At 41.7% G+C, this 24,149-nt stretch overlaps 1 protein-coding gene across 1 annotated transcript in view; it reads left to right on the top strand.

The window, feature by feature from the left end:
* The window catches only part of Fbn2 (fibrillin 2), a 205,796-nt gene that overhangs the window by 18,356 nt on the left and 163,291 nt on the right, over positions 1 to 24,149 (top strand). The window contains exon 5 of the mRNA NM_031826.2: positions 1,132 to 1,227. Within this exon, the coding sequence (NP_114014.2) occupies positions 1,132 to 1,227 (96 nt within the window). The remainder of the gene's footprint in view (positions 1 to 1,131; positions 1,228 to 24,149) is intronic.

Below are 24,149 nucleotides of genomic sequence, written 5' to 3'. Positions count from 1 at the left end.
TTTAATTTTTTGGGATGGTGTCTCACTGAAGCCGGAGCCACCATTCAGCTAGGATGGCTGGCCAGGGAACTCCAGAAATCTGTCTGTCTCCACCTCCACAGTGCTAATCACAGGGGCACCAAATCTTTGTATGGATGCTAAAGTCCAAAGTCAGGTCCTAATACTTGCACAGGAAGCACATTCCTGGCTGAGCCATCTCCCCTGCCCCAACTGTATCTTTTCCAGAGGCTGGTACAGTACCAAGAGGCTGTGTCTGGGAAAGTTCCATTTCGACGTTCTCCCACTTAATGCATTTAAAGAAGATTCTTTGCATTTCCAGTAATCACATTCAATTAGAGTTATCCTTCTGCAAAGTACGTGTTGGGCAGTTGGGAAATCCTCGACCCAAATCGAGCACTTATTTACAATTGAGCCTTCGAATACTAGCAGTTGGTTCCAAGAATTACATGCTCCTTAGAGATCTCTGGGAAGTTTCTGTTCCATTTGAGATTCCTATCCACCCCGATCTGTCTCCCAGCCCTCATGGTCTTCATTCCCCCTTTCCTAACCTTTGTGTTTATCCTTCTCACTGTTGGCCAGTCTCCGTGTTCAGTGCAATGGAGTATCAGGAGTGGTACTTAGAAACGTAGCGTGTTACGGGTAAAGAAGCAGAAGGCATGGTTCCTCGGGAGACACACTTCTCCAGAGCCATATAGCATCATGCCTTGCATGAAAAGCGACAGTGGAGTAACCCTGAGGTCACTGACATGGCGATGCTTTAAGACAAAGAAAACATTTTCTCCCCAAGTGCTATGATTGGGAGGGCAAGCATGCCGTGTGCTCTGGTCAGTCATGATGGGTGAGGAAGGAGCCAGGTGGCTGCACCTTCAGCCCACTCCTGTGCTTACTGATATGTAGCCTACTTGAAGGGCATGTGAATGGATTTTGCCACTTACGTCCCAATAGAAAAAGTGATGGAATAGTGACTATTGATCTTCTGACTCCTTGAGCATCAGACACAGCCATTGTTGAAGTATCTCCATCTGACCAATCAGACACATTCACTTGTGTTTTAGAGAAGCGACTGGATATAAGGTGTTTTCTAGTCAGCATCGCTCCAGGATCTCTTGGTAATTTTTTTTTTGTCCGCAGCTGTCTGTGAGAATGGATGCCAGAATGGTGGGCGTTGCATCGGCCCTAACCGCTGTGCTTGTGTTTATGGATTCACCGGGCCACAGTGCGAAAGAGGTAAGAGGGAAGAAGAGACTGTGGGACTTAGGTTTTCAAAGTTTATTCTATAACATTACAATGACGAATGTGTGTTTTTGTCATCCAATGAGAATTGGTCTAATGAAATATATGTTTGGCTCCGGTAACTTGAATGGAAAGATTTGGGGCAGCAAGTGTATCAGCGACTTTCATGACAATGACCCTGGTCTGAGAGGCCAGTTCAGAAGCAGTTGCTTCAGGGCGATGGCAGATTCTTATCATATTCCTTTCTTCTCTGGACACTGTTGGAGTACACTCTCAGCTGTAAATAATAATAATAATAATAATAATAATAATAATAATAATAATAACAACAACAACAGCAATATAATAACAACAACAACAACAGCAATATGTCCCTGGCTAAACTCCACAAAATTTGACACAAGTTGTCCTAATAATAAGAGAACACACTATATTCCATAACACCAGTCTAGAGCTCCTGGGCTTCATAATCAAATGGGATTAAGGCTTCAGATATCTTACTCCTCTTCTCTTAGACCTGCACTCTCTGTGCTTCTGTCTGGCCTGACTCTGGAGGATGCTGGAGTGTTTTCTTGTTGTATGTTTTGTGACTGTAGGAGAACTATCATTACTGAAACAACACATTTCCTTGTTCCATCTGTGGAGAGAAACTTCTCCTCTAACTGTTTCCGGGTCAGTTCGAGTCCTCAGAGATAGTTCATGCTGGTGGGATTAGGCTTGGGTTCTCCACAGTAGTCCATGGTGAAATTAAAGTGTTACTGTGTTGGCTGTGGATTCAGCAGCCATTCCTGCAGCACGGTAAGGAGTAAGCCTCCCCACAGCTACATGCAAGGAAGGGGCGGGTAATTCCCATTAGAACTTCCTTTAGGCAAGACAACTAAGAAAGTATCCTGAGCTGAGCACTGTGTCTCCAAAAAACAGTCATTAAAGCCATTATAAAATCAGCTTATAATAATTTCCATAGCAACTAAACCTGTTTCCTCTCAGCTGCTGAGAACAGCCAGCACTGATGCTCTAGCAACCTAGTCCTATAGCCTGATAGGTGTGGTCGCCGTGATCCACCAAAGTTGAACCTTATAAAGTGTAATAAGTAAGTGCTTAGTGCTGAGCCGTGAGAGCAAACCTAAGTTTAGAGTAAAAGTAATATTACATTATCATATTGCTGGATTTCATCTTTAGATTTATTTTCCCTGGGCTGTGGGGACAGCTAAAGGCACATAGAACTTCACTGGAAAATTAAAGTGTATGGTGTTGATGTCGGTGAAATGATACAAGTATACATGCAGAGAATCTTTACATTGTGAATATACCTTGTACTTTAAGACTGAGACTCATTACCCTCAGAAAAATCTCATCTTAGCGTTTAGCCTAAGTCTTGAAATTGGGAAATTTGAATAATATGGAGAAGTATGTGACGCTAGACTTAGGCCAACTTTTAACATATGTCTGTGTGATGCACACTGGGAAATTTATGCTCTTCCTAATGTAATTGAGGTTTCTTGGGACTAAAGTGCATTCCACAGATGACAGAGTTTATCATTATTCTTAGGACGGACTCTAAAGCTTTGTACCAGATGTTCTTATTGGGGGAAGAGGAATGAATTGCGACATGCTAACACAAACGTTCGAACGGGATATACTGATTTGCTAGATGGTGTGATTTAAAGGCCAGGGAATAGAAGATGGAAAACTTGAAAATGCTAACCTGGTCCTGACCAGCGGGGACGATGCTCCTGCGAGCTCTACAGCACTTTCGTCCCAGAGCAGGATCCAAAGTTAGTTTCTGCCGGGCACGGAGTTGGCCGTGTCCTTTTGGCCCAAGCTTCCAGCTATTACATCACCGTTCTGCAACAGTTGCTCGTTCACTCCTGGGGATCTGACTCCGGCCGAGCTGTCTGCATTTTACATGCACAGTAGCATGTTTGCAGAAGGGCTTATAAAATTAATCCGTTAATGAACTGACCTTAAGGATATTTTTAAAAGGTTTTTAACCACTGCACTTCAGTATTGAAGTACAAAAGCGTCCTCTCTTTCTAAGAAGCGGTCAGGAATTTTCACTCGTAAACTGCAGCCATGAACTTTTCAACCTTTCCAGGACACGTTTACTATTTTTCAGTTGATTTTTTTTTTCACATGCACATAGTTTTTGTAACTAGGAATTCTCCCTTCAGAACTATTGTGACCACTATATACAAGAGGGGCGACCCATGTAGGTTGGGTAAACAGGTTAATTTGCCTGTTTGTAGTTAAAGTCCACTTTCTTAATTACTGATTTCAAAATACCCATCCTTTATTATATAAGAGAAAAGAGTTTTATAAAGTCAAGGAAAATTTCCTTGCTTAATGTGGAATATGTATAATTTCCCTTTAAACTAGCCTCCTTGGCTTGGGGGTCTTGTAGAGGAGGTCTGCTTTTCCAGCTATTTGGTAGACTACTCTCTGGGCAAGCAGAGACTGAGTGTAGCTAATGACTGGCTTGATTAAGCTATTGAACTCGAGTCTTGGAGCCGTAAACTGAAACTCTGGAGTCTCTTGTCTTTATGATATACACAATGACCTTTTATAGTTAGAAGAAAAAGAGGGAGAGGCCTTGTGGTCACATGCTGACTATAAAGTGCAGACAGCTTAGCTGCGTTCAAAGAGCAGAGAAGTATTCCATTATTTTTGTTTCTTTCGCCAGACAGATGAAAAAAAAAAAAGTACTTCCTATGCACCTGAGGAAAAGAACGAGAACAGAAATCAGTATTCTAGAGCAGGCCTCAATGTTCCCCTAAGAGTACCTTACTTCTTAGCAACAGAAATTTCAAGGATACAGAGAGGAAATAAGGGAGTCCACCTAAAGGATGTTTAGACACACTAAAATGGTTATGTGAATCCCAATGTGGTCTGCCCTGCGGTCCCTTTTTAAAACTTCTTTGGCTTCAGTGAAAACGTATTTAATGATTGAATTTCCCTTGAAGCTTCCCCTGAGGAGCATCTGGTAAAAATGTATGTCACACCCTCTTAGTTACACACAGACTGTGACGACAGATTATTTTTGTCATATAAAATATGTTTTTCTTCCAAAAGCATTAACTACCCTGATACCTAGTGACATTGTCTTTAATTTTTAAGTCTTCCCAACACTACCAGAAGAAGGTGCTTTTTAAAAAGCGGGTCCAGAAGGTTAGTTTTTGAACCAACGTTTTCAAGAAAATCTTCCCAAAGTGTGCGTTTGCAAGGGCGTGGGTTGTGATCATGCCAGTTGTGCAGCTTGTACTAGGGAAGCTTTCACGTCTGTAGGGAAGGTATATGGAATTGGTTCCACATTTGGGCAGCTCTCAGGAAATCCTACAGTTGTATAGAATGATACAAAATGAACTCATTTTGCAAAGTGAGGCTGAGGCTGAGTCCTCTAGTGTCCCTGAAGCCACATGGCTCTCATGTCTACCTGTAGTAATTTCCTTCTCATTTCTACTGATTGGTTGAAGGTTGAATCTTCTCCATTGTTTCTCTTCTACTTAGCTGGGACATTTAAAGCATGCATACTCACACACACACACACACACACACACACACACACACACACACACACACCACACACACCAACTAAACAGTATCTGTCCTACAGACATCTCAGACGACTGTGGGCAGTAGGTTTGAGACTTTCAAGGGATGTCAGTGCAATCCTTTTTATTTAAACCATACTTTATTGTACTTTTAAAATGAACAGTAATGTGCATATAAGGTAATTGAGAAAATAATACAAGATAAAAAGAAAAATTACAGTTGTTCATAATTCCTAAGCTCAAGGTTAATTACTATTTAGTTACTAAGTAGCTTTAGCCTCTCGTTCCTATTGAACATAAAGCATTTCCTAAGAATGGGGTCTTGCCGTTCTTCCCAGAGTCTGCTCCTCCGCGATCTGAAACACTCTCACGCTTCCCTTCTCCTTTGGCACTGTTGAATACACCATGGGCTTTGATGGCTGCGTTATATACGGTAGTTATAAGGATGAATCCGCACTGGTACACCAAGCCTCTGCCTTTTATAAAGCCATTCCTCAATCTCACAGACAGGGAGGGTTTGCTCAGGTCATACCCATAGCACTGATTATGAAAATCAGAAGACATACACCGCAATCCAACTCAAGACCTCAAGCCTTTGTCCCTCCATCCCAGGGGTCGGCCCAGGTAGTCCTCTGTCATTTGACATTTAAGGTCATTTCCAAGGTTATTTAAGCTTGGTTTGTTCTGGATTCAGCTCTGTGCAATAAACATTTGTGGGTAAATCTGTATCCTGAGCTATATTCCTAGGCCATACCATATAAGTATAGCAAGGAGTTTGCAGGGTGTCTGGGAACAACGGAGACTGACACGTTCTGCTCATTTCCATGGAAAAGCTCACTGTGGTTCTTTCCACGCCCAGTGTGTCTGGAAAATCCTTTCTTATTCTAAAATCTTATGAGTGACTATTTTTTTTTAACTTTTGGTATCTTATTTCTTTTAATCTTTCCAGCCATGAATTGAATATAGGACTGCTACTAAACTGCTCTCCCTCAAACATTTGTTCAGAACTTATCAAGGATTGAGCTTGGAAATCTAGTTCTAAAGAAACAATGTATACTCCATTCACAAGAAGCTAATTGTGTATTTAGGGACCAGGACTGGAAATCTTCAGAGATAGAGTCACTGTGGTAGACATCATAATAGGAATGGAAGGAAGTAATGATCTCAGAGATGCTTCTCAACCGTGGGCAGTTAGAACAGTGCCTTGTCACCCATGAAAATGTAGACTAAGAAACAGAACGTTTCATTGTCTGCCACCGTAAAATGCCATTAGACTATCGCCTATGATTGATATTACAAATGGTACTATGGCTCTGTCCTATACAAACACTATTTAAGATGCATAATTAGTTTTACTATGCCAGTAGTATACTATGTCAGCTTCCCCCTGGAAGTGCATTTCCCTTTTATTTCACACTGAAGATTTAGTAAAATGGAAATAGCAAAGAGGAGATATCATGGAGTCTAAATGTTAAATCCACATATGCTTATGAGCCAGGGAGCACACACATCTCAGCAGTGTGCTGGTGTGCTTTTACAGACACACACACACACACACACACACACACACACACACACACACACACACATTTTCTGCTCCAGCTAAGAGAGAAGAACATTTTATAACCTTGTACCCTTTAAGCTAAACTTAGCCTTAAATGGGCATCAGAGAAATACCAGAAGATCTGTGTGAACTTTATGTTCTGGCACTGGCTCAGATGGCATCTTTATCTTGAATGCCATGAAGAAGACGAGGGGGGAGGGGGGCAGACTCTAAGGAGCAGAAGCAGAGGAAGAGAAGAAAAATCAAAGGTGACAGAAATGGAAGCAGCAGCAGTCGTCAAGCCATATGATGCTGGTGTGTGTTGAGGGAGAATTGGGGCTTAGAAAAAAATCAATTCTTCAATAGGTTTATCTGGAAAAGGCCCTGACTTCCACCTCTCTGTTCTTAACCTAAGCCTCTCTGCTTACATCTGCAGAATAAGGCATTCCCCACTTCACCATCAGGTCAGATGGCATTGCGTCAACACGTCTGGAAACTAGGCCAGGCTGCCGTACCATGTATAAACTCATAAAATGTAATTGTCATAAGATATCGCTGTGTAGGAGCTCATTGAAAGACATTAAATATATGTATGTAGAGAGAACATTAGAAAACAAATACAATTTTTACCCAAAGATCCGAGACAAATAATACTTGTCTCTAGGAATGAATATGGCCTTGTAATTTCCCCTTAGAATTATTGGGAGGATTAAAAGTAGTAAAACCTGATGCATAATTATGCATAATTAGTGTGCCCACCACACAGGCATGCATCCCCTGTTATCTATTGTGTCTTAGGAACGTTGGGTGCAGTAAAACTTCAGACGTTGGTGTTACCCTGGGTGGCTCTGTTTGCCTACTCTGACACCTGCTTCCATACAGGTAATAAGTTTCTGTGGGAATTAAATGACAGTAATAAAGCGTGACATCCCACAGAAGATGATATTGGTAGTTTTATTGAAAAGATGGACATGACGGTTCCTTATTCAGACTTAAATCTCAGGTGCCAGAACCAACGTGAGCCACGTTAACTGAGGTAACGTTTAATGCTGCTTCTCTTAACAGGAAGGACTTAAATGGGACCTTTTCAGAGAATCTCATCTTCATGAAAGGAGAATTGAGAAAGTTCCTAGCTGGTGTTTGGCACCGAAAAGGTGCTATAACTACAAAAGTCATGAAGCCAAGTCAGGGATCTGCACACTTAGACTTGGTGATCTTACTAGGTGCTGGGAGGCAGGCGAATGATTTAGGATTCCGGGCTCTCACTCCTTGCTCTGGTTCATGGTACATTAATTGTTAGTGACACCAATTTCATCTCCGTTGTTTCCTAACAGTATAAGGCTGACTAGAAAATAGTCTTTAGCGTTCTCACCAACTTGCTTGGTGCACAGTTGAATGATCAGATGCTGTATGTCTTATTTTGACCTATTTAATTTACCCCAAATATCAGAATTACTGCTGTTTTTTTTTGTTTTTGTTTATTTGGCCCCTTTAAAGTACATCTTTTCCCTGCCCACAGAATATGGTTCTTAGATTTTTCACAAAGAAGGGTCTTTGGACAGATCAGGAGTCCATTAATCTGCAAACATTCCTTCTCCACTTATTCATCTGTGACAGGCACACACACCCTTCATCTGCCATTTTTCAGTCCTGTAGAATAACTGTGTTTATCCCTGTGTTGTACGCACACTTACTTGGCTGTGAGTCTTTTAAGAGCAGAGGATTTTTCTCTCCACTTGCCTGTAGGATCCAGAGAAGAAGTACACAGTAAAGGTCCTTTGTGGCCATAATACACAGTCGATGAAAGAAAGGACAAGGCTGGGGGGTAATCTCAGACCTCTGTGTAGAGTGTGGGGGAAGAAGTCCAAAGACTACTCTTTCTTCAGTCTGCACTGGGGGAGGGGCTTCTGAACTTGAAAGTCGTTCCCCACAAAGGTCAGTCCAGGGTGACAAGATGGAATGCAGGCTGGGGAGAGAGAGAGAGAGCACCAAGAAGACTTCGGAGAATTCACGTCTATCAGAGTGTCGCAACTGAGTAGTAAAGTTATATGAAGATGATATATTCACTGGAGTAATGGCGTTTGTGTGCCTAAGTCAGACTATTAGCGTAACTATTAAGTAGAAAAGTATGTAATATTGAGAAATGATACTTACTGACCATTTCTTATGGCTGACGCTCTGAAGTATTTAAAGTATTGTTGTACTCACACAAAGAAAATGTCTTCTAATTTAATTCGATTTAAGAATTTAAATTGTAGGGGGCCGTGGGGGGCGGGTGCTCACCTTTGAATGCGTGTGTGGGAGTCAGAGCTTGACACTGGGCGTCTTCTCCTGCACTCTTCCACCTTAGATTTCTGAAACAGCCTCTCCCATTGACCTTGGAGCTCACCTATTGGCTAGATGGGCTGGACCCACCTGTTAGCACGTCAGCACCAGGGTTACGTACATCACTACACCTGCCTCCTATAAGGATGATACAGACCTGAGCTCAGGTCATTACTCTTGGGTAGCAATCACTTTACCCACTGTATCATCTCCTCAGGCCCAAAGATAGCATTTTAAATTTTGTTTTTTTTTTTACAAAAATAAAAATGTTGTCCATGACAAGGTATTTTATCCAAATTCACCAGAGCTAAAAACGGAAGACCTGAACACAGGCGCCTCAGAACCTGTATGTTTAGGCATAGCTTCAGATGGAGCACACATGCCATCTCCTTAGAAGTATATGCTAAGCACTAGTCGGTATGTGTAAGAATAACAGATGTGCTACTGAAGTAGTTAAAATGGGTAACCCTGGAAATGCTTATTTTGCTATCTCTATAAGTGAATTCATTTTTGCATATAATTTCAGATTATATCTCTGAACTCATATACTCAAAACAAACAAACAAACAACAATAACAAAAACAAACAAACAAAAAAACATGGTTTTTGTGCCTGGCCCAAAATGATTAAATTTCCTCATCTTAAAAGAAGGTTGAGACTTTTAATTGAGACCAGGAGAGGCCATATTGACCCTCGTGACTGAAAAGAAAAAGTAAAATATTTGAGACAACAATTCTGAAAAAATTGGACACCTAGCTTTAGGAATTGTAGGTGTCCCTCATGACGGCTTGCTCCTCAGTAATGCAGTGCTCTCTAGGCAGAGGACAACAGGATGCTCATGAGGTCTCCAACTCCCACCAAATGACTCCATTGGTGGATTCAGGACCTTAGCGGGTTTTGGAGGGAGACACTCTTTCTCTTCTTCCTAGCGGCATGAGGTGGTTGGCCTTGCTCCTCTCTCTGCTGTGAGCTTTTGCTTTAGCACAGACAGAAACAGTGAAACCCAGTGACCACCAACTGAAACCTTGTGTTGAAACAGGTCCTTTCTTCTCTGGTTGCTTTCCCTCGATACTTGATCTCAAGGAATGCGAAAACCAATTAGCACACCATGCAACAGAACCCAGCTATCAATGAGAGAAAGAAAAATGAGCAGAACGAGCCGTCCACTTTTCCCAGCTAGCGGTGGAGTTTCCCATGCTGTGTCATGGTTAGAAAGAAATACAGGCCCAACCTCATAGACTCCCTAAGACGCAGTAAGGTACTTGAGATTCCAGGAGACCATGATAGCTAGAATTCTTATGACACAATGCTAAGGGGGAGTGGAGAATATATAAAGAACTGTACCTACAGGATCACACCATTCACCTTCTCTGTAAAACGTGATGAGGTCATGAGGTGAGCAGTCATCCTAAAGCTGGAGAAGGAACGGAGCAACCCAAGGGCCTCAAAATGGATCCAGGGGTGTGCTCTTCCCTCACACTAAGTCGTAAAATCACACAGTTTCTGAAGTACAGATTTTAGCACTCTGAAAAGTATTTAAGGTGCAAAGTGTTAAGAAATAAAAGGGAGTGATTAGCCATAGAACGAATTTTACTCTGGTCCTGACTATTGGCTCCAAACAGTAAATATTCAAGAGGATCAAATATCCATTATCTAAATTCAGAATGATTTATGTGATTACAAAAGTTCTAAATAGTCAGAAAAGCGCTGACAACACATGGCATCTAATAAGTTATTAACAATCAAAAGTTCCCTGTGACAAAGTAACAGAGGTCAATCACAGTGAAATCAGAATCACTCAGAGCTCATGTAATCATTAGGGTTGTAGACTAGACAATGTAAGATTGCTTTAGTGATCTTTTGTTTGTCTGTAACACTAGAGAAGCCAGTAGCAGTGTTGCTACCAAACAGAACATTTAGACGTGAGCTACTGAATATTGTCGATGAAAGCATTAGTAAAGCTAAGGACACGTCAAGAGAAAATATTAAAATATATTACAGAGACAGAGGCCATTAAATGTAAGGGTCCATGAGTGTTATGCCAAATTCTAGCAAATTTAAGTATATGTAGTTGGAGTTATCAGAGGTGTGGAAGAAAGAAAAATAATAGTTGAAAATGCTCCAAATTCTTTTATGTTGTTAACTGACATGACCAAGAATATCATCGAAGCCCGAGACAAAAAAACAAAACAAAACAAAAAAAAAACGTTTAAAATATCAAGGAACACTGTAATCACATTTCTAAAGTGGCAAGGACATTGAAAAATCTTCTAGCAGGCAAAGAGGAATAGACACATCCTTATAAAGAGGAGTGAGGTAAGCCTGCTGACCCCAGCATGTTTCTGACTGGGGAGAAAGCAGGTGGCAAGATGGCGGAGCAGCGTGCTCAGAGGGCTGCCTTTAAAGGCAGACCTGTGCAGACTTAGAAAACACCTTTCAAAAAGGAAAAGGAAATAAATCAATTTTAAGATGTGAAGTATAAAAACATCACCACTGTAAAGTGTTAAAGAGAGCCTTTCAGACCAAAGAAAAATATTACTGGGCAAAACCATCAATTTATATAAAAATATGAAGAGCCTAACAGCACTTAACCATCTGAGTAAATAACTTTTATTTTTAATTCTTGTGTCTCTTGAAGAAGAATCTGGCTATTGGACCAAAAGGTAACTACAGTGTTGTTGTAAAAATATAAAAAATAAAAGTCTTTTTATCCCTCACTAGGTCTGTCACCGCAGTGCCCCAAGATATCTGCTGGATATCTTAAGTCTCAGTCAGCAAAAGCTCTTACCCGCTTTGCTCCATCCCCTATCATATTGCCCAAGGCCTCTCTCTGAGCCTGGCAGCCATCTCTCTACCTACCTAGTTCCCAAGGCAGGTTTCCATGCCAGAAACACACATCCCAACTCTGTGGCGGCCCAGACCAGCCGCTCCACACTCCCTTACACTTAAATCTGCACATGAAAGAACACACAACAGAATAACCTTTGACCCAATTGATAAGATATAACTGCCCACCTAAAGATACAAAGCCCAGTACACATCTATCCCTCAAGGACATTCATAACAACCTGTTAATACACAGAGTGGGATTTTTTTTTTTCAGAGCTGGGGACCAAACCCAGGGCCTTGCGCTTCCTAGGCAAGCGCTTCACCACTGAGCTAAATCCCCAACCCACAGAGTGGGATCTTAACATCAGCTTCCATGTTCTGTCTGTCTCTCCACTCTCTTTCGTTCCTGTCTTCTCCTCTTCCTTCAAACTTTTCTCCCGCCCATCCTTCCTTCTCATCTAATGACAGGCCTCATTCTACCTTGTACCTGCCTCACCTGTGACATCATCCCACACTACAGTGTTCCTTTCTCCACCACATGGTTGGCCAATGACATTTTAGAATGGAGTAGCCACTATAAAACTCTAAAATCTACTCGTGAGTGTCTTCTCATTATAACAGATGTGGAGTTTATTATCTCAGGTTTGAATTACAAGTGGTATCTGTTTAATTTTGAAGGTTTATACACTTTCTACTCATTTCTTTGAGTATAATACAATTATTTCCTGACATTGAATATGCCGTGAAGACATTCGGTTCTAGCTTTATCTTTTTCACCCGAAGCTATTGCCTATTTTCCTGCAATACTGAGTACTTGGGCTTTATAATTATGGGCAAAGTTTCTTCTTCATTGTATAATTTTTAGGGCTCGATTGATCTGGAATAATAACCATTTGAAAACTTAATGGAATTTTTCTTCTATTATATCTCTGAGCTCAAGTTTAGGTCCTCTACTTCAGTTACATTAATACTTATCAGTAAACTTAATTTGCCATCTGCTCTATAATTGTTTTAATCTTTGTAAATTGGTTTTTAACCACATTGTTCTTTTCACCAATTAACAGTTTTATAATAATCTGCCTTTGTCTTCAGTTTCTTTAATTTTTAAGTTTTCCTATATTGCTTTTGTTTTATCACCTAAATGCTGCTCTTTTGTTTTCTATTTATTTACTTTAATTAATCATTTTATTCACTTGCATTTCAAATGATATCCCCCTTCCCAATTATGCCTCCACCAACCCCCCCATCCCATTCCCCCATCCCCATCCCCTTTGTTTCTATGAGGATGCTCCTCTACCCACTCACCCATGCCCCCCCACCCCTCTCGCATCCCCCTACACTGGGGCATGTGTATGAGTGTTTTACCTACATGTATGTGTGACACAGGCGTGCTTGGCACCATTGGAGGTCTGGAGAGGATATCAGATCCCTGGAACAGGAGCTGGGGATATTTATGAGACACCGTTTGTGTCCTGAGAACCAAACCTAGGTCCTGGCTCTGAGCCATTCTAAACTGCTGAGCCATCTCCTCAGACCTTCCGTTAGTCTTCTTATGTAGTTTTTAGCAGACTTCTGTGGTACAAAGAACTCCTGTCTACTTTTTTGTTTGGGTTCCTAGTTATACCTTTCTTCCCCAGGAATGGAGCAGTCTTGTTTTTTTTTTTTTTTTTTTCTTCTGCGACTTAGAGTGAATGAAGCAAATTCCCGCCCTCTCCTTTATCCCTCTCCCAGCAAAGCCAGGCAGCTCTGTCCAGGGTAATTCACAGTAATTGGGCACAAGAGATAAGTTTTCTCTTTCTCCTTGTAGACATTACCTACACATCGTTTCCATTCCATAGCTCTTGTTGGAGGCCCAGGAATTTCAGGCTTTTGGCAATCTGAACCCCCTTGGACTAAGGAAAAACTCAGCTGGGCTTTGGTATCTTGCTGGCCCCACCCCCATTTCAGGTCTCATGCCTGGTAACACACTTGCCGTGAGTGGACTCTGCTGGCTTGACTTAGCTTTTTCCCATCCCTTTCCAGAGACCGCCCCTCCTCCCTGTCATTGTAAAGGGCTTCGCCCAGTCTCTTTCCCCCTCCCTACATTCCTTATTTGCTCTCTTGTGTTTATAATGCTGGAGATAATTGGCCCTGTGTGGTGATGATCTCCAAGTCGTCTGTAGCTTCCTCCCATCTGGTAGAGATCACACTGGCTGGAGCCTTCCAGGGCTTGGGCTTTCCCTTCCAGTGTGGTGCTATATTGGTAGCGGGGCCTCAGCCCCTACACATTTTCTCCAGCTCATAATCTGAAGCCAAATACAGCTCTCTATGGGAGCTGGTGGACTTTCTCAGGAGTTTGAATAGCTGCCCTCACTCCCTGTATGGTCTGCAGGGGAAAGCTTACAAAACCTCTCTGGGTCATCCTACTCTGTCATTGCAGTGCCCTTCTGGGCCGTTTCCTTAATTAGGTGTTGGTGATGATCTTGTCTTGATGGTGGGTTTTGACCCCCGTTGAGCTTTTGCTCATATTTACTGTGGGGAGGGGAAGAGGCTGCTATATGGTTTCAATTTGCTGTGTTTTCTAAGACGTTGACATCACATAGAAAATTTTCGACTTGGAAATGTATCTAAAGCCATACAGGAAGCCAAGTGTAGGTAATCCTCGTAGGGATATAATTTGTGATTCTATATCCGGTATCTATAAGTGCAGTTATGGTAATGCATTGGGTACATCTATTGGAACCAGGACCTGCCCCCCGCCCCCCAATTCCACGGCTGCCTCTTCTTCTGTAGGTTACAGATGTTTCCCATGACCATACTTAATGTCACAGCTTAATGCATGCAAATTCCTTCCATATGGGCCAAGTTGCATGTCCGTGAGTGTTTTCATCTGATTTAGAAATAGCACACAAGGCACATTCCAGGCTCGAACAAGACCGTTTTCATCTTAAAAGGAAAAAGAATTAAGTTCCGAACATTACCGTAGAAGCTTTAATCAGAATTTAACACGTTACTGTGTTGAGTAAAATTGCTGTTTGGGAAAAATCAGGATGTGTGTGCGCTGATTCTCAGTTGTAGGAGTAACCTGGATATTTTGACCCAAAGCACACCCTCCCATGCCAGTTCCCCTGAGGTTCTGATTCAGGGCTCAATTGCAGTGATACCAGGACGGTGCGCAGCAAGGGGCTTGAAAGATGCTGACACAGGCCCCGCCTGTGTTCAATCTAATACGCAGTGAGACCCACGCTAAGGAGCCATCAGTGGTTTGCAGGCCCCCACAGTAATCCCGTTATAGGGTGAAGGTTGCGAAATACTTGCTTCCACATAGTCCTTTCAAAACACCTCAGGGTATTTTCTTTACTAACTAAATAAGGGGTTTACAAAATATTTCCATTACTTTTTTTTTACTGCAGAGAGCCCCAAATGAAGCCGTTTGGGATGAAATTCACTTTTAGGATATTTTGAACCAAGTTATATGTCCTCAAATTGTATTATTAGAACAGTTGTGTGCTTCCTTCTGATTTAGCAAAACGAGATTTGGGAGAAGTCTATTTTTATCATAAGGTTTTTCTCCTTACCTCCAATTTTTAATCCTAATGACTTCAGTCAGAAGCATAATACCTGCTGGGGGCAAAACAGCCCAGAGTCTTTATGATGGCTTAGGGCGGGTGTCAGTGTGGGTACGGTGACATAAGTCGGTAGTAAGTCAGAAAAACTTTAGAAATTATGTGTCCAAAATGGAAAGTTTCCTTGAGATTTTCAAAAGGGCAATCTCACTCATTTTGAAGCAAACTTCTGACATATCTTGCTGTATTTGAACTGTATTTTACTCAATGATTACATGAGCAATTTGGAGGGTTTAATAAGATAGTGTGGTATAGACTATGATACCTGAAGGAATACATAATTATGTTTCCTTATGTTTATAATGCTTACTCCTTTTAGATCACTGTCTGTTTTTAATGCTTATATTTTTTAAAGCCACACATTTTCTGTTGGTGATAGAGCAAAGCTAACACAGTACATTTAGGGTAAGGCCAGAGGAAGACGATGAGTGTCTTGGTTCCATCAAGAATGTTTGTGACGGAGGGAGAATGTGAAAGGATGTATGTTAGAAAGACAGCTTGAGACGCCTGGCTCAGGCATCCCCGGCCAGATAAATATCACTTGATGGAAAACCGTCACACCAGAACTAAATGAGACTGAGGACTAGCTCACCAGAACATTCTGAAGGAATAGAGGATGTGAATGTATCCTGATGTTAAGTCTAAATATCCTCTAATTAAGGCCTTAGTACTGTTGTGGTGTTTGGATCTTTTTCTCCCTATTTTTCTCTTCTTTTTTTTTCTTGTTTGCCTATTCATACATATGAATATATATGACAATATATAAGATTTTTCCTAACCAGACCCTCTATCAAGATGTGCAGAGGTATTCTGGGACTGCTTGGAGGATACTGGGATTGCTGAGTCCCCAGAGAAGACAAATATACCCTGCCCTCTGTCTCCTTTGAGTTCCTCTATCTCCCTACCACACTTCTCTGGACAACGGACTAATGTTATCAAAGGAGGAAGCGTTGCTGTAGGGGTTGGGGATTCGAGGTTTGGATTTATTGTCCATAGTGCACTTTGGTAAGTAGAAAGAAGTCAGTACCCTGCACGATACAAATACCAAGTTTTAGTTACTAACACTATGAAGCACATTCATCCAGTCATTTCCTTAGAACCTGTGTGGGGAATTTTGTGCTGTTCATTTTAAAAATCCAATTATAGTGGGTCTTGAAGTTTAGAATTAACATTGTCTAATCCAAAGCTACCATGACTTAGTGAAACGTTCCTTCTCACAGGGGGCACTTCAGTGCCACTGACATAGCATGATAACTGGAAATTGGGTGACTCTATTGTAAGTCTCTCTGACAAGAGCTGAGACTGTATTGCTCCTCCTGTCAGCTGCATCTGTCTGAACCACATTACCTTAGAAGGACACTAAACAAACCTGGAATCTAGTTATTTGAATTATGTAGTAATTCTGAGTAAACTATTAGCTCCCACTGCTTTGGTCTTCCTTCATTTGTGGTTGGATCTGTTCTGACTACCAGACCAGATGTCGGAAACTAAGATGATAAGTCATAGTGACCCAATGATAAGTCATAGTAACCCAATGATAAGTCATGGTGGCCCAGGGGGATTGGATCCACAAATCTCTAAAGGTCATGGATTTGATAGACTAAATTTCCCTAAGTCTAGCATTTGGTATTCCAGGAAGTGGTCCTGGCACTTCTGAGTATCCATTTTTCACACAGTATAGCTCAAAGTGTCCTTCTCTTATTTGTTGAAGACATCTTAGAAAAGATGTCTGATAGTCTTAAGTTATTGTTGGTTTGCTAAGCTAGTTCTTTGTTGCAACTTGTGCAGGAAAGGATTTATTACATCTCACAGATTATAGAGTCCTTCATCAAGAGAAACTGAGGCAGGAGCTGAAGTGGAGGTCACAGAGGAACACTGCTTATTAGCTTGTTCTCCAGGGTTTGCTCAGTTCGCTTTCTTATACAACCCTTGACCACTGCCCACAGTGGACTGGACTCTCTTACATCAGTCATCAATCAAGATAACACCCAGCAGATATTCTCCCAGGCCAGTCTGACGGGGGTGGAGGTAATTCCTCACCGGACTCCCAAATTTATACAAATTAGTGCTATTCTATAACCTGCTTATTGATATGATTGACCATATTCATATTATCACTTTATGAGCAATTTTATTTCTTAGAACCAGTAATATTATCTCCTCATTTCTGATGTTAACAATTCTAGTGCCCCGTTTTTTCTTTGGTTCAATACAGCCAAGGATTTGCCAAATTTATGTATGAAAGGACACATTTTTACCTTTGTTGCTGTCTATTTAATCTTTCCATTTTTAGTTTCATTCATTTCTCTGATTTTATTGTCTTGGTTTGCTTTCACATTAGTTTGATCTTCTTTTCCCAGCCTCGGATTTGTCTTTTGTGTTTTTTGTTTTTTGTTTTTTTTTTTTTTTTTTTTTGCTTCTGACAAGAAAACCATTAATTGTGCCGGGGTTCTTTCGTGTGGGAGGTGTTGGCTTTGTCAGACTGCTTTAACAGTTGGCCTCCTCGACCAGGTTCAGTCTTTGATTTTAATGAGTTGGAGTATTATATATTGAATTCCTTTGAGGTTTCTGATAGAGCAGAGCGACCAAGACAACTTATAGAAGAGGGTTTTTGAAGGCGTTCAGTCTCAGAGTTAGCTTTCCTGACCGTTGTTCCGGGGAGTGTAACGGCAGGTCTGCCGACACGGCAGTGGAGCAATAACTGAGAGCTTACATCTTGAGACACAAGCACAAGGTAGAGAGAAAGAATGGTGAGGACCTTTGAGACCTCAAACCCAGTCCCCAGTGACACATGTCCTCCAACAAGGCCACGCCTCCTGATTCTTCACAGACAGTTTCACCAACTAGGGATAAAGCATTCAAATTTATGAGCCTGTGTGGATCATTCTCATTAAACCACCACAGAGCTGTAGATTAATTAATGATGTGTTCAATCAGGCTGGGAGATTTTCCTGCCAGTATTTATTTCATTGTTGCTTTTGCTTTCCCTCTTTTTCTGGTGCCATATTTTCTTGTTCTTATTGCCCATGTTTTCAGATACTTAGTGGTATTCCCACATTTCTCTGGATCTCCCTCCATTTTAGGTTTTTTTTTTCCTTCTTTCATGCTCTGCCCTCACAATGGAATCCCAACAGAAAGCCAGTGACCTACCTTAGAAGGTAATTACATTTGCTGCCAAGTTTAACACTAGGATTTTGATCCCTGGAGCCCATGATAGAAAAAGAAAAAATAATCCCACAGATTTCCTATGTCCTCTACAGTACAAGTGCATGCCCCCTGACCCCCCCCCACACACACAACAAATACGTAAATTAGTTTTAAAAAGAAATACAAGCTAAAATTGGACCATTCTTGTAATCCTGACCCTTGAGGAACTGAAACAGGAAGAATTACTACAAGTTTGAGAACAACCTATTCTCCATAGCGAAGCCCTGGCTATAAGACCCTACCTCACAGAAAAGGAAAAGGAATCAAAGGGAAACAAAGTGAGGGATTAGGGATGGTCTGTTTTGCCCAGTCCACTCTCGTGCTGGCTTCCATCTTGTCACTTCAGACTTCCGGTTTGGTTCTTTTTCCTCACTGCCCAATTGATTATGATACTCTCACCACACCTGACTTGTCCAGCAAAGATCTCCTTTAGCCCTTGAGAGAGATTCATGATTGCTCTGAATTCCATCAGATCGGATCCTGTGGGGCCTCTCCCTGGCTCCGTGCCTCCCGTCCCCCAGTGGGAACCATAGTTACAGTCTCCTCTTTTCCCCCTGGTTTTTGTTGCAGACTCTAAGAGATGATACATTATAGCCAGTCTATGCTTCTACAGCTCAGAAACCTGATGCTACTGTTTGCCTGCTGAAGGGATCGAGACACAGAACAAGTTCTGAGCATGCTCAGTCACCCTGGGGGACTAGTGGGTTGAGCAAAGCTTTCTTTGACTCTCCCTCTCTCTGATCTCTGTTAAGCTGTCTGCTTCTGTTGATGTCACACCCGTTTGTGGGGTTCCACTAATTGCTCACTAATTACTTCATTGTTTCTCTAATGCCTTAGGGCATAAATTGCTCCACAGGCTCCTTCAATTAAATTCAGGCCCCTTTGCAGAAGAATTCTTTGAGACTAGTCTTTGAAGTGCTTAGGGTTCTTTTTCTGTGGTTTTCTTCTAGATAACCAACTGGGCTGTGGTTTAGCTCATTGTCCTCATAAAGCTACCTGCGTCCTCTTGCTTGCTTACCATTGAAATTTCCATGTTCAGAAGAACTCTTATGTAATAATTTAAATATAGTAGCCCTTGTGAACTAAATCTCTGAGCACCTGCTCAGGATGGGAGCTGGAGACAGTGGTCTGCCTCTCCTCAGCTTGCCTGTCCTCACTGGAAACCTCTCCCCTTAGCAGCAAGCTGCTACATTAGCTGCCCTAGTGTAAGTGACCCTGAGTAGCAATCCGTTCCCTTCCGCCAAACCCCTTACCTGTCTGTCCCTGTAAGTGAGTCTCTACAACACCAAGCTGAGGACACCAGACATAACCTGCTTTCCCCAGGAGACAAGACTCAGCCCTCAAATGAAAAGGGAGAAGGAATATCTTGCTGTTCTTGCTTGTACTGGAACTTCATGAACCTAAGTTGGTACATCAATAGGAGGAAGGAGGGTGTGGCTCCCAGTGACAGGGACTCTTGCTGTTACTGAAATTTTGTAGACTTTTTTGAAGACATGTTAATTATTCTGCTTTGTGCCCTTAGGACAATATTCACAGACTTAAAATGGCTGCTGCCTCAAGTACTTTTATTAGTTGTTTTACTGGGGACCAGGTTGGCACATCTTCTATCATCTTTCTATGGGTTTTTATGTGTATTTAAATGTGTCTTTAAATTCATCAACTTCCTTTCTGACATTTAATTAATCAAAGCATCTCTCTCTCTTTTATTTAATGTCATGTATCCCCCCCCCCCACCTCCTGATTGTTTCCCTGGGCCGGTTCACAATCCCACTTCAATTCTTGAGCTTTTTATCCACTCACTGAGATCCGTCTCCAGCTTAGACTGAGTCTCAGCCTATACTGAACCCTCTCCGCCTGCATCCCAGGGTCCCAGTTCTTCTGTCTTTGTTTTGGCTCTGGGATTATTGAAGCACGAAGTCCTAAGGTTTTGTCCACCCAACAGTCTCAATGTGAGAAATGAAATAGTCAGACCCACACTGGAGGATACACTCACTCATTTGCAAGAAGACAGGAAGGACCCAAGTTTAGTATCCACATTCTTTACAGCTTCTATAGTGACATGTTTTTAACTCCTGTGACATTTTTTATTTTGTGTAGTTCAGATCTACACTGTTTATGCAGACGACATCTGAGGTTACCTAAGAGTCTCGTTTATAGGTCTGGACTTCCTTTCACAGGGTTCTCATGTGGAAGCCACTGTGTCCCTGTTGTACAATGAGCTTATATTTCACCTATATATTCAGGCTTGGGATTATACATGTGTTTTTATTTTTTTCCTGTGTGTTTAATCTCTTACTATTTCCCTTTATTGTAACAAAGTAGGTAATATTTACTACTTATTTCTTTGCCTAAGAATATGATTTTTTAGAGTTTTATACAGTACCAACATTATCTCAATAAAGTGAACATTTATTCATTGTGCAGTACTCGCTAGTAAACTGCTAGACACACACAAAAGAAAGGATACATTCTCTGGTGAAAAGAAAGAGTTTTCTGATAAACTTGACTGGAGAAATTTCAAATAATGGCATAGGACTTCCCACTCTGAGGACGTCATTTAGTCTAAGAGCTCTGTTAATTGTGGTTCAGGTCGGTGCTTCTTCTCTTTCTACTTTCAACAAATGTTCCTGTGACCCTGGGTGCATGGTTGCATAAACTAGGAGCACAGAGAGCTTTTAACTGATAAGTCACAAAGGAAAATTTAAGACTTGTTTTTATTTTATGTGTACCAGTGATTTGCCTGCATGTGCTAAGTGCAACATGTGACTGCAGTTCCCATGGAGCCCAGAAGAGGGCATCAGACCTCCCTGGAAATACAGACTGTTGTGAGCCATCCTGTGGGTGCTGGGAACTGAGCCCAAGTCCTCTGCAAGAGCAGCTCTTAACTGCTGGTCCATGAATCCTGTTCCAGGAATTTTATTTTTAAATGATTCTTGAGGCATGCACATAATTTTTCCATTTACTAAAGATTAAAAATAGCAAATTTGCATATGGAAATGTATGCTTGCATACCTTTACATGAATCATTGGCTATGAGCTCATTGAATACTCGATCCCATCACACACAGAGCAGCTTCCATGTTTTTCAGAGTTGACAGACATTTGAACACCACTGACTGTGCACCAGAAAGCAGCAGGAAACACGTGTGGAGCTGATTCAGAAATTGTTAGAAACTCTATCCTAATCCCAAACCAAAACTAATGTAATGAATTTTTGTGAACCAACTCAAAACCAACTACTCATGCAGCAATTGTAAGAACCCGACATTCTAACGTAATGGACCCTAATCTACTAATAAATGCAGGCTGAGAGTGGCAGTTGGAAAACCTTCGTCTGCATTTTTATAATCAGCCCATTCTATCTCTGTACCTTGGAGTGTACGGTGAAACCTGCCGTTTGAAAACATGGAGCAGGGCCAGCTTTAGCCCAGGTATTTCAGGCCGTCATTGTGAGCATGATGCTGTGTGTGCATGTGGTACATTAAGAAACAAGACTGCAGGGAAGTCGTGTAGGGCCACGTGGGCCATTGCTGACAGAACAACTCAGATTCATTACAGGTGGGGTTTTGCATTCCTTTTGGCCCTTGTGTATTTAGAACCATTTTACTGTTGCCTGTTTTTTTTTTTTTTTGAAACTCCCACATCCAATAATATGACCCCATGTGGAGTTTCCACCCACAATGTGTGAGGCTCTGAGAGCTGGCACGCCAACCAATCACAAGACTGCTATTCAATTTACTTAGTCAGCAACGGTTAATTTCCGTTTACCCACATATCCAGTGGAGGCTTGTGTGAGCTTTGATGGTTGTAGCAGCTCGAGGATCTGCGAAGGAAATGACTCACTCTCATACTCACCTCTGTAGATACAGAAGCATGGAGAGGGGATACAGTGGCGTGGTAGCGTGTACAGTGGCTGGTGAAACTAGCAGGACACTTCTGTTCTTGCTTTGTTGACTATAAATGTCACGTGCTCTAGTTACATCTTTGTAACGGATAGAGATCTATCTGTTTCTTTCCATGTGTCTGTAAAGGGGCAAGTTATATTTGATAGGCAGCGGCATGAACCAGTACAAGCCTGCTTTTTGGGGAATGGGAGACCTGGCTATTTTACAGACCTGGTTTTGTTTTAAGGACCTGGCTGTTTCAAGAGTTGTAGAAAGAAGGTTCTTGACAAAGGAGACTTCACATGAATGGCTTTAACTTGGAAAGAGCTGAGTGTGTTTGAAAGATGTTGCGGTAAAAATTGAAAAAGGGCACAACCGGTTCCCCCGCATCACCGCCCCTCACTGGGCCCCTGGTACCCTCGGACCCGGGCAGTTGCTCCCCTGGCGTTAGTTCTGGCACCGTAGGGCCATACAGCACTAACCTTAATTTATCTCAGCAGTGGCTGCTTCTAGTGAGGCACCACGCCACGTTAGCCTAGCTGTCTTCTAACCCCAGGAGTCTCTCCGCTCCCGTTGCTAGTCGCCCTGGCTAGCCCTGGCCAGCCGGGAACGCTGGTCCCAGCTACCCAGTAACATCAAGACTCAACAAACTATAACCCAACAATCAGATTTATGTGTTAAATTCTCAGTCTATGATACCTCCGCAGAATAAACTCACTGTCAATTAATAAAGATAGAAACCGCCCACCTAGTACTCATTGAACCACAATGCTTAAACTTCTCATCAAAACCCAGACACACTGGCAAAGAACGGCCCCTGCTTGTGCACGCTGCTGCAAAACCAGAAACTGGGGAAACTATGGAGTGGATTTTTAAGTCGTAACTAACTTTTGAAACTTTTAATAATTTCATTGTCCATAAGATGCCAACATACTTCAGCCAGGGCTCTCAGTGACCAAACAATCTACCAGAGGGAAAAAAATGTAGCCTATGTAACTGAAAATAGGAACCAGAGGACTGACTGTGTAAGGGTGTCCTGTGCACCATGGGGCAGGACTTGCAGGCAGTGCAGAGAAAGGAGCCTGGAGAAGGTAGGCAGGAAACCCACCCAGGTCCTTCCCTGTCCTTTGCTGCCCGCCTTGTGCTGAGAAGACTGTGCAAATAAGCGACTTCCCATGATGCTCCCACCAAGAATAACACAATGGAAATCTCTCCCAACTGGAAAGAAGGCATGAGCCCAGTACAAGTTAAACATATCTACATTTTCTTCTGTGTAGGTCAGGATATATTTTGAGTGTGAGTTTTGTCTGCTCTGGGGATCTAGATTTGTGAGAGTTTATCCTATGAACAAAAGTATATTGCAAAAATGGAACGATTCAGCCGACCTTAGCTGTTCAATTTTTGGTTTTGCTCCAAATCAGCAAGAGTTGTTTTTAGTGAATAACATTTGATTTTGCTCCTCAAAGATATGATCCGTGTAGAAAGCCCACCTCATAGGTCTTAATATTTCCTCTCTGTACACCAAGCAAAATTGTCTGTGGTTCCCTGAGAACTGGGATAATTTTTCTAACGATGAAAAGGAACATAGTCACAGACCTTCTAGATCAAAAATGCAAATGTGGAAGAATTTGTGGTTCTGAGCTCAAAGAAGATATTTTTCCAATAATAATCTTGAAGTTGATGATATTTACTAAATAAGGAGAGGTGATAAATGACTGATGATTGATAAGAAAGATGATTGATGGTTATGGATAAATGATAGATGATTGACAGAAAACAGATGCATAGATATATAGATGACAGGCAATGCCTTGATTGGTGATATTTAGATTGACTGATAGGTAAATAGATATGATAAACTTCACACTCCTTTCAATTTTGAGTTTAGAAGCATACACAGTAGCAATCAAATGCCCAAATAGAAACATTGCAAATTAATTGAATAGGAGATGTTTTTATATACCTAGAATGTTAG

Source organism: Rattus norvegicus, chromosome 18 (assembly GCF_036323735.1).
Source record: "Rattus norvegicus strain BN/NHsdMcwi chromosome 18, GRCr8, whole genome shotgun sequence".
Classification (NCBI taxonomy): Eukaryota; Metazoa; Chordata; class Mammalia; order Rodentia; family Muridae; genus Rattus; species Rattus norvegicus.
The sequence above is the reverse complement of the archived record's forward strand: the minus strand, read 5'-3'. Positions and strand labels throughout refer to the sequence as shown.